This window comes from Staurois parvus, unplaced genomic scaffold (assembly GCF_062004578.1).
Source record: "Staurois parvus isolate SC_StPar_1 unplaced genomic scaffold, SC_StPar_1.0 ptg000381l, whole genome shotgun sequence".
Taxonomy (NCBI): Eukaryota; Metazoa; Chordata; class Amphibia; order Anura; family Ranidae; genus Staurois; species Staurois parvus.
In genome coordinates this window covers 2,504,518-2,516,626 of record NW_028318177.1, presented here as the reverse complement: position 1 = coordinate 2,516,626, position 12,109 = coordinate 2,504,518, and the positions used below count along the sequence as shown (strand labels likewise).

The 12,109-nt window shown below is 37.9% G+C and overlaps 1 protein-coding gene across 1 annotated transcript in view; it reads right to left on the bottom strand.

Moving 5' to 3' along the window:
* HDGFL3 (HDGF like 3) overlaps positions 1-12,109 on the bottom strand; it is an 88,220-nt gene that overhangs the window by 7,162 nt on the left and 68,949 nt on the right. Inside the window, exons 6-7 of the mRNA XM_089685718.1 lie at positions 11,491-11,634; positions 294-377 (exon numbers count right to left, since the gene is read on the bottom strand). Of these exons, the coding sequence (XP_089541844.1) occupies positions 324-377; positions 11,491-11,634 (198 nt within the window). The 3' untranslated portion in view covers positions 294-323. The remainder of the gene's footprint in view (positions 1-293; positions 378-11,490; positions 11,635-12,109) is intronic.

Below are 12,109 nucleotides of genomic sequence, written 5' to 3'. Positions count from 1 at the left end.
CTTATGAAAATATAATCCCTGACCAGGCATTATTAAGGTAAATGGAAGAATACTCCTTCTGAGTTGGACTCTTTCTGCTAAATCATTTGTTAAATTGAATAGCTAATGCGAGCAGCAAAACACAGATAGCTGTGAAACCATCGATTCGCCATGGTCAATGGACTGATTGTCAGTCAGATATAACATTCCTCAAGCTGTAGTGTCGTAAATCTGTCTGCATCATGAAAGAACATCGAGGTACAGAATATTTAGCAGCACCGCGCTTCATGTTACACAGGTAATTGTATGCTCACCAAATCTTGCATGTGTGCCACTAAGATTTATTATTTTTCTTTAGCATCTGTGCCTTTCTTACGGGCCCCTCGTGCATAAACATTCTGCAGGAAAATCACAGAACACCCAGTAAAACCTTCTCTTCAAGCATTGTTCACAAAGTGTTATCATAACAAGGATGGACATTATTTGTGGCTTTTAAATGGCCTCTATAAATAATGGTCTGCAAAAATAATGAACAGTGATAATAATATTACATGCATTTCCCTTAAAGTCCTCTGCAAATAACCTTCCTCTGACTGACAACTAATGAAGAATTAAATGACATAACTACTGAAAATCTGAATTCACATTTTTCCTTTCATTTAAATTACTGCTTTGTAACGAGAAATTCCACTTTACTCATCAAGCCCGACTTGGAAAGCGTGCGACTTACAGTTGGGTGAGATGCTGATTTCAGGTGCGATTTGTGAGACATCTGACACAGATGTCTATGCAAATCGTACCAAAAGTAGTGCATGTACTACTTTAGATATCGGTGCGGCTCCGACCGACTCGCTCTAATTGCGGACAATAAGGTGCGACTTGGCATACGATTTGCAAGTCGCATGTCATGCAAGTCGCACCCGATGTGACCAGGGTGTCAGTTGAGAAAACCACAATCCCCTCTGGGTGATCTGTGTACATTACAGGGATTCTAACAAGTTTTGTTGCATCTGTTTGTGTTCTGAAGGAATAGCTCTTGTACCAATGTACAATGTGAATCTGAATGGGAGAGAGGTTTTCATTATTAATCAGCTGATGCACCTGCAGGGCTCTAATGAGGAAACATATACTGTCTGTATGTCTTTAGAAGTATTTAACCCTTTGGAGCATCAAACCAAAAATTTTAATTTTTTTGCAGAGGATGCCAACAATCTGACTTGTATCTTACTGCAAACTACTGGGGAAATCGGTGAGCCAATCACATAACAAACTGTGTACAGAAAGCCTTTAGGTTGCCTTATTTCACTGCATTTTACAGAAAATGACATTGTGGATTGAAAAGGAAATGTATTTTAATTACTTTACATTACAATATGGCTTGCATAGCAATTGTATATGGTATATTATTTTTTTGCCACGAAACGAGTTATCCATTAAAGATCATAGATTTGGTCTTAAATAGACTCATTACAACTCAATAAACATCAGGCCTTTCAGGTTTTTGGGTCGGTCATGATTCACAGGCTGTAGGGAATGAGGTTTGCTGAGAAATGATCTTAGTTCCAGAGAAATGTCAGTGGATCAGAGGGGAACTCATTGGAAACAGAATAAAGCAGCTCTCATGGAAGTATGCTGGGACATACAAGTTGTTCTAGGCATCATGCAACTCTTTGTTTAAAGAAAACATTAAGCGAGCCTTAGAAGAAATGCTGCATATGAAAGTAATAAACATTGTCAGAGATACTTCAAGGATAAGTGATCAGCACACTACGTATCCAAACCTACAATCGGACTAGAAAAGTGAAGGTTCTATGTTGTGGTAAAACCTATAATAACTGCAAATTTAAACATGATGACTGAAAAGTTGTGATGAAAATAATTGTAGAGTTCACTCTTCATGCTATAAGTACTCTTCACTGCTGATTACATTGTGAAGAACAGATGAGGAAAACATTCAAATCACTTTTAAATTGTTTATCATTTCACATACTTGTATCTGAATGGTGCAATCAATAGTATGTAGAAATGAGATGATGATTATGGTAAACTTGGTGCAATGTTGTTGAATATCGATCCAAGGATACTTATGCTCTTAGGTGTTCCATGCTGGAATTAAAGTGACCCTGTCACTAGCTGGCAAAAGAATTAACTCTGCAAAGGAAGAGGAGGAATCCTTACTTTTAAGGCAGGCGAGACTCCCGTGTGTTGGCGTGTTCCCGGAGCTGTACGCTGTGGTTCCTCCTGCCAAGCATATCACTGCAGTACACAGTAGTGACATTGGGGAGAAAATATCAGAGGACATATCTGGCACACCCATGTCAGATAGCAGAGGCTACAAATCATGAAGAAAGCGATGTCCTCAGCGCCTGCTGAAAAGGTGAGGTTTTCTCTTCTTCTTTTGCAGGTTAATTCTTCTATAATATTTGTCAGCAACAGGGTCACTTTAAATATGTGTGTCAGTCCATAATTGTATCCATCAATCAATAAGCTCCTATACTTCCACCCTCACCACAAAATCACAACTTTCTCCCTAGAAAGTATACAATCTAATAAATCCTTTTTGTGATACACATATAAATCCCCCAAAATAACTCCAACCATTAATATAATCAATATCACTTCAACTAAAATTGTGTTTAAATAAATCCTCACTCAATTCCGTCTTAAAAAAACAGAAACCCCAACAAAAATTTAAAATAAAATAAAATATAAAAAATATAAAAAAATATAAAAATGTATATAATAAACCCAAAGTGTCCAAGTTCCAAACATGGATTGCATACATCAGGCAGAGAAGGAGGAGTTGGGAGGAATACCCCTGGAAATGAAGGATTGAGAGATACGGATTTCCTATGTCAGCTCATGCTTGAAAATACTGGAAGAGGGTAATAGTACCTGGTATCACTTTTGGCTGGAGTTTAGAGGGTACTAGTACCTAGTATCACTATTCACTTGTGGTTGGAGTGATCACGTTTTTCACGATTTGGTTTTTTTTATTAATTCACTTATTTAATTATTTATTTGCTGATTTATTTGGATTGATATATATCTAATTTATTTTGCACAAATTTTGGTGTGTTTTTGTGTTGTGCACAGAGTGAAGTATATATATATATATATATATTTTTTTTTTTTTTTGTTTTTAAGGGTAATACACTATAAATTTTCTTTTTTCTTTTCTTTGAGGTTATCATGGAGTACTTAGATTCAATTTCTGCTTTACTGGATTGAAAACATTTTTGGAACTTGGACACTTTGGGTTTATTATATACATTTTTATATTTTTTTATATTTTTTTATATTTTATTTTATTTTAAATTTTTGTTGGGGTTTCTGTTTTTTTAAGACGCAATTGAGTGTGGATTTATTTAAACACAATTTTAGTTGAAGTGATATTGATTATATTAATGGTTGGAGTTATTTTGGGGGATTTATATGTGTATCACAAAAAGGATTTATTAGATCATAAATGTATCCAGTTTCTGATATAGAGTATCTGAGAGCAATTGTTGCCAGATATGCTGCAGTAAATTGTTGCATTTGGCTATAACTGAGTTACTGGACACTATTGTAATTCACTTGTAGCTACAAACATACCTCAGGCTCCTTTCACACGTGCAGATCATTTGTCTGTTTTTCATCCATCCATTGACGGATGAAAAACAGACATCAATGCATCTCAATGGAATAATGGATGTAAACGAATGATCATCCTTTAACATCTGTTTAGAAGAGTGTTTCTCAACCTTTTTTCAGTCAAGGCACCCTCTAAAATTATGGACAGTCTTGAGGCACCCCATTCTAAAATGTAAATAGTGATTCTAATAGGTTCATATAACGCAGCAACATCCACACATGTAGGACACCCAACATTAGAGGCATTTATTCTTCCAAAGCAAAAACACTTGCACACTGGTACTGTCCAGTATTCCAATGTTTCTCTCAGTTTTTCTCCATCACTGAGCTAATGTGACCCCAGCACTGATGGAGAGGGGCGGGGGAGGGTCAAACTAGGATGCTGTGAAGGCAGCTGACATCCTCCTTATCAACTGATGATGTCATTGGTTGTCAGGACGCCGGCGGCTAGAAGGTCATAATGGTGCACAATGAAAACCTGTGGCTTTGTTTAACTAAAAGTCAGGCTTCTTCCACCCTCTGGCTTACATACAAATTTTAGGAAATTTTTAGACATTTTGCCAAGGCACCCCTAAAGAAACCTCAAGGCACCCCTGGGTGCCTGGGCCCCCTGGTTGAGAAAGGCTGGTTTAGATTCACATCGATCAACATCTGTTTTTTTTAACATATCAAAGCCTTTTATTTGTTCCGTTAAAAACCGTAATCGACAAAAAACGGAAGTAACTGGGCTAAAGGTCCGTTTTTGCATTGGTAGTGTGAAAACTGATGAAAAACTGATATAAACTTCATTGAAAACACTTGACTTCACAGATGAAACAAACGGTCCGCATGTGTAAAAGGGGCCTCATACAAATGAAATCAGATCTAGCTTTCATAAAATGGATGAGCAACACAATGTACAGATCCCCAATCCCCTAATCCACATGCTGGTTTGACAATAATTATCTTACATATGCAGCATTTGAATACTTTCAGTTAGCAGTGTCCTGATTATTTCCATCACAGTTTACACTGCCTTGGATAATGGAATGTCCACAGGGCTGAATCAAATGGAAACCGACTGGGGATTGTGCATTTGGTGCAAATGAAATGAAATGTGTAGGAGCACAACACGGCCAAAATATATGTGAATGTATTTATATATGAAGGGTGACAGGTGATCTCTGTGACTTTGAAGAGAATAAGTAGTAAAAGCAGAGGAGAAGGGAAGGAACTCCAAGGTGAAAATTTAAAATGGAGCTTCATTCAAAACCTTCATTTTCTTCTGAGAAAAGTGGAGAAGGTTTCGGGCCTCTGTAATGGTTGAACTGTTGTCTGTGCTCCTACCGGAGAGATTTCCCCTCACTTCCTGCTGCCAGAGGATGATGTCACCAGGACAAAGATTGGCATACAGGCAGTTAGAATGTGCATTTGCTTTGCCAATCATGTACTAGGCGTAAAGCATTATTAGGTGTGACTGCTCCGGGCCTTTATTTTATGTTAAAATAATAACTACAATTTTGTATTGCTATAGCATAATATGCTTTATCGCAGATGTAAAATAAAAGGTTATTAAATGGCAGAAAAAAGGGTATTTTTGACACTTTTGTTCGGGTGCGTTAGAGCATACAAGCGATTCAATGGCTTCATGTACATATGAGAAAGAGGTGACATGCAGCTCATTTCTGGTAACATTTCTGTTCATACAGTATGATTTGCTACACAGCATTTCATTTTCATGTATCGCACATATACTGAATGAATGAATGTTTCTCATTGGTTCTACTGTAGACACCAGCTTAAAGCGGAGTTCCACTCACTCTGTAAAATAATAAAAGTCAGCAGCTACAAAAACTGTAGCTGCTGACTTTTAAAAAACAGCCACTTACCTGTCCCGGGATCCTGCGTTGCCCCTGCCGCAGCCCGTTTCACCAGCCGTCCTGTATTCCAGGAGGCCAGCACCTTCAGTGTGGGCACCCGGCTGTGACAGCTTGCGGCTTCACAGCCGGATTCCCACTGCGCATGCGTGAGTAGCGCTGCATTTCCTGAATGGCCCTGTCATCTTCTGGGACCTGTCACGTGTCCCACAAGACTTCAGGAAGGGAGGGTAGGAGGACAACTTCCATTTCCGATTGCCTAGGCGATCGCAGCGGAAGTGGGAGCGGGTACCTGTCAAATTCGCAAATTCGGGTATCCGTTCCCCCCCGCTCCCCAAAGGTGTCAATCCTTAATGGGGAGCGGGGGACCAATCTTTAAAGCGGAACTTCCCCTTTTTTGGGTGGAACTCCTCTTTAATGTACAAACTCCTGGAAGCCTGTTCTTCTAGGCTGATAAGGAGCTGCGGGAGCCTGAATCATCACAGTTTTGCTCTAACATATGGGGACTTTCTGTTACTGCTGCTTCACAATGTTATGGACAACTGCCTTCCCTCTATTCTTATACTATTATAAGGGACATTCAGACATACATTCTTTAAGGGTAATTTCATAAATGTCTCCTTTGGATAAACATTTGAGCAAAACTGGGCATTTACATGATATAATATACACAGTTTTTTCTGTTTTTACCACATAATGAAATGTAGCTTCCAGTCTTTATGCTCTCCTAGACATCTAAATGGGGTAGATAATTGCCTGCTCTAGATAAGTTGTTGGGTAAGAAAACAATACGTTATCCTGCGTGGTCATGTCTATTATCCAAGCAGTAAGCTGTCTTATTAGTTCTGATTTGCTATACTTTTCTGGCAGAAGAAAATGTCAATCCATCTCAAGTAAAGCCTAATATTGGTCTTTACAAAGATGAACCCATCTCCCTGCTTTCATTAACTTGTTTAATTTGGTGATCCTTTCCAGGATCCATGGTGGTTGATCCTGTGTCCAATGAAGAGGGATTAATCCCTTTGCAATGTTTATTCGACTGAGAAGTGGTGCTGCATTTGCATTGTTTCCTAGGGAAGGGGGTAAGAAGAAAGATATTAGGCAGGGGTAATCCGATAAGTGCCCCCCCCCATGATATCTCCTATGTGTTGATGTTTAGAGCCCAAGTAGGGTTTATTTTAGGACATTCCCACCAGATATAGAGGAACATGCTACACTGGGCACAACCTGATAGAAGGTGTCTGGAATGGAAGAAGAGACATGAGCTAGCTTAGTAGAGACCCAGTACCATCTAGTAAGCAATTTATAACATTTGGGAGGCAAAGGATGTACAAGTGTCAAATAGAGGATTTTTAGCTTTCTGGGGGGTCTGTAAAAGTAAGGACCAATTCTGATTCCTATTCCTTGAAAAACAATAGTCTCTCCCCCAGTTGCCTATGTAGGATCACTTTATATTAAAGGCACAGGAGGTCTTTACGGATGGGTTTTCTACAATGAGGGAATCAAAAGGAGTTATTAGGTCCACTGCTTTGCATAATGAAAGTTGCTCAGTTGTGTGTACCTCCATTCATCTAATGGGCATCTTCCATATTGCTCTCACAGTTGTTCCACAGGGATTAAAGGATAAGTTCACCTTCATAACACGTTACACCCATATTCAGGGTTTAACATGTTATGAATAGACCGGCCCCCGCTCACCCCCTCGCACCCCCACTTTGACAGCTAGCAGGGAATCTTCTCCTCCTGCTAGTTGTCAAAATTTAAACAAAACGTGACTCCGCCCACCTGGCCACGATAGTTCATTGATTCTTCCTGTCAGTATATCTGCTTGCCCGTACATCCCGTACGGGCAAGCAGATATACTGAGGTCCTCAGGAGACCTGCATGGCATCAGCAATATGCTGATCGCTGGTGCATTGGTTTACAGGCTCCTGCAACAAAAAAATAATAAATTCATATTTCTTTACCTGCAAAAAAGGAATCTATTCATTTTTTTTAGCAAAAGGTGAATTTATCCTTTAACCATCCATTTGGAATTACAACAACATGTTTTCCCATCTGTGGCCCATAATCCAAAAATGGACAAGTGCTCACTTATGTTTTTGCCAAAATGACACTTTGAAATTATTCAGATTACAATCCAGAGAGTAAAAATGATGTTCTGATAAATCCTGTGGGGTTTTTCCTTTAACATGCATACTATCAAAAATTGATCTGTATTCAAATCAATAAAAAGATATAATTCTCAGACTTTTTTTTTTTTTTTAACTGAAAGAAGCTGAAATTGGTTCAAGTTAAAACTATGTAGAAACATGAAGATATCTGGTCTTAGGCCTTCACAATGATAAACTTTCTCCCCATGTTTATATGCTGATTATGTCTTTATTCCATATTCCAATTTGTAGTTTTTAAGAAATTCTAATAATGTGTTCTGTGCACCTAGACATTACATTAAAGCGTCTTATTACCAAGACTTTAGTGCTTCAGAGGGAGTAAAAAGTGTAAGGCGAAGGCTTGGGGCTGGTTGACTTGTTGTTTGGGGATGAATTTTAGTCTGAGAACGTACAAAATTCCACCTAGTATTGTTGGGAAAAAAATCCCATTCAGGTCAGCTAGTTACCTTGCCAAATAGTACAGCAAACATATTCTGCTACATCCTGTGGGTATTTCATTAGAAATTCATTCAAAGTTTTCATAATACGCATAAAATAGGAGGTTCTTCACGTACTCCAAAACACATGATCTGAGTCCGTGCTGCAACCAGAAATATGCATCCCCAATATCCCTTAGATGTGTAACTTTTAGCCCACAAAGGGTATTTCTAGTGCAGTAAAAAAGCCATAGCATATACTTGCAATAACAGGTCTACAGACACACAGGTTCTCTGCAGTCTAGGATAAAACGCTGTACATGTACTGTTTCCCTTTATATTGTAAAGCATTGTGCAAACCAGGGTGGATAAAAATTTTTTTTTAAAAATCGGATTTTTTTTATTTAAATCGGATTTTTTTGATTTAAATCAGATTTTTTTTATTTAAAATTGGATTTTTTAAAATAAAATGCTTTTTGAGGAAAATATATTACCATCCGAAGGTTATTCCATCATAACATAAAGATTCGTTTTTTAATTATGTAGAATAAGGCTGTATATGTTTAATGTTTTTGGTAAATAAATTCCATGAATCCATTCACAATGTCACGCTCTTCCAGAGGTTTTTGTAAGATTATTGGGCAGTTTCTCTGCCTACAAGATATTATCACAGATGCTTGGTTTACTTTTGCAGTTCTCAAAACTGAATTTGACTCAGCGGAGATCACATGCCTCTTCTCACAGCAAAAATGTTATAACATGAACAGAGTTAAGAAGAAGACCTTAATCCTAACTTCTACAAACCTATGAATACAGAATCAACCCCTTCACTGCTAAGTTTCAAGAAGTTCAGTGAATAGAATAGAATCAATATTTTTCTGATTGTTTGGAGTGGAATAGATCTGCACAAGAAGAAAGTGAAACTAAGTGTGAGGAGGAAGGGGCTGACAGTCTAAGTTTCTTAAAATATATATATTTTGTTTCGCCAAATTAGTTAACAAACATGGATGTTTAAGCAAATAATATATGCTGGAATGTTATTGTTTGTTGAATAAATCTATTTAAATTGTTATTATTAAGGTAATGATTATTTTTCCCCTTCCTAAGTATAACAGAAAAGTTGTCCAAACATGAATGATTAACCTATTAAACTGGGGATAAAAAAACTAATATGAAAAGTTGTTGTTCTAAAAATCTACTTGCATATTAAAGTTATACCAGCAAGAATTAGTCTTTATATAGAAAACTAGGATTTAAATCAAGCCTTACTGACTGGTGATTTAAATCGTGATTTAAATCGTGATTTAAATCAGTTTGATTTAAATCAAATCCACCCTGGTGCAAACTACTAATAATACGGGCTCCACAAGCATTATCTGGCCTAATGGCAGCTATCCTGTCACTATCTAATCTGAGGAATCATTTCCCAAGCTGGTGAACAAAAAATGAAGTTTCTTTTATTATCAGTTCTCAGAAATGTATATTTTATTACCTGAAGTAGGTTTGTGCATGGCTTAGTGTCTTGCTTAACAACACATTTAGGAGCCCTTCAGCCTGATGAAGGCCTCTACAGTGGGACAGTGTTCAGTGTGAGAGATGTATTTTGAACCACATAATACAAACCTAATATTCCTTATCATAGATATTTACCTAAGGCCTATTGCAGATGCATCAGATTACGTCTCTGCTTTTGTAATTAAACTATCTCATCATATAATATCTGAAAACACAGCATGAGGAATCTGTCCTCCTACGCTGTTTCAAGTGAATAATATAAAAAAACGGAAAAAAATTGAACAAACTTGATTGTTTATACTCCATGTTTAAGATCGTGCTACATAGGATGTCAAAAGAGGCTTTACAGTAGCATTTTGACAATGTGAGAAGTAACTGTATTGTAGTAATTTATTAAGAGTGTGTAAGATGATATAGCCTGCTTATGACATGGGCCGTTTATGATCCATACCGTTTAAGGGCCATACAGTTCTCTGGTAACCAGACAACCCTTCTCCCATGTTAAACTCCTTCTAGACAGGAGAAACAGACAAGGGCAATGGGCTTGTTTAACCACTTCAAGTCCGGACACTTTCACCCCCTTCCAGTCCAGGCCAATTTTAAGCTTTCAGCGCTATCACACTTTGAATGACAATTGTGTGGTCATGCAACACTGTACACATATGAATTTTTTAGCATTTTTTTGAGACAGATAAAACTTTATTTTGGTGGTATTTATTCACCACTGGGATTTTTTTATTTTTTTTTTGCTATATAAATGAAAAAGTCCAAACATTTTGAAAAAAAAAAAAGTGTTTTTCTTATAAAATTTTGCAAATAATCTTTCTTCATAAATCTTGGCCAAAATGTATTCATCTATCTTTTTAGTAAAAAAAAAATAACAAATTAGTTTATAAGCAAAACTTATAATTTTTCTAATTTGTTTTGACATTTTTATTTTATTTTTTATATTATTATTTATGTTTTTTTTTTTTAAACATACTGTCACCCTAGCAGTACAGTGTCACCATAGTGACACTGTACTACTTGTGGGGGGGGTGATGAAGATTTTTTTTCTTTTTTTACACTGATTGCTTTTACACCCATAAAGGCTGTAAAAGCAATCATTTCTCCTTCTCTCTGGCTGCATTCTTTCAGCCATTGAGAAAGACTGTGTGGGCTGTGATTTGTCACAGCTTGTCACATGGTACAAGGCTGTTGTACCATGTGACCTCTGTGATCATTCACAGATTTCACACATAGTAAGCAATGATGTCACAAGGTACATCTTGCTTACTACTCTTCATATGATCACTGATTGGCCAATCAGTGATCACATGATCGGGACCTTGCACAGAGGTCCTGTACAGTGATCGGGCACCAGATCGCGGTGCCGCATGCTCCTAGGGAGCGTGCACAGGCAGGGAAGTGAGGAGGACGTTTATAAACGGCCACCCGCCCCTGCACTGCTATCGTCCGGCCATTTATTTACATGGGCCGGGCGGGAAGTGGTTAACAATTGTGCAGCTGTTATGAAAACTGGGACAAAAGTGGACCTATTTCCCATCCCAATCCTTTAAAATGTATTTTAAAGCAATGAAAGAAGAAATCCAAGAACTATTAAGAACAGCTCCACCGATGTTTTGTTTTTCATAAATCTGTCACTAGTCAGCAATGTGTACACTAACCTCAGTAACAGAATTCAGTTCAGCTATAAATTACTGCTCACTATTGCTGTTTGCACCGCACTGCCAGGGCCAGCACAGCAACAAGAGACTTCAAACATCAAACTTCCCTATGATATCATTATATACAACATATTACATAACACTCAGATATTTCCAAATCTGCCTGGGCTATGCCATAAAATGAGTCTTCATCCTAAACAGTACTGCTGAACAATACTTCTGTACCACAACACTAAAACAGTCATACCCCTGCGCTGCTTTTCTGCACCTCTGACGCATTTCTCTTGTCATTATCCACATCACCAGCTTCTGATCCGCTCTTATTTTCTTCATCTTTGCTGTCTTTTTCTCCCTCGTCTCCCGAAGATTTCCGAGAAAGCTTTGACGGTTTCTGGAGACGTTAGAAAAGAGGAATACACACATAAAAAGTTTTATACTTAGTCCATGTAAACATATAGTATATTGAATGCATTATTGGTAATGTAAAGAGTTGTACACTGTTCTTGCAGAACTTGAGAACATTTTCCAGACTTCTACTTACACAAATTTCCACTTGAGAAACATTGCTCAGCTGCGTCCTATGTTATTGTACACTGTAGCTGAAAAGTTGATCCATACATTTGTGTTCACCTGACTTGACTATTGCAATGTTCTACTCATCAATCCTCACTAGGTCTAGTACAAGTGACCATGTCACCCCTATCCTGGAGTCCTTAGACTGGCTACCCGTCACGTTTTGCATAGCCTTAAAGATCCTCTTGCTCACCTAAGGCTCTTCATAGCTTGGCACCCTGTTATCTGTCTGCACTTTTATCACCTTGCTCCCCCCCTCATGACCTCCGCTCCTCAAATTCTGGTCTTATGTG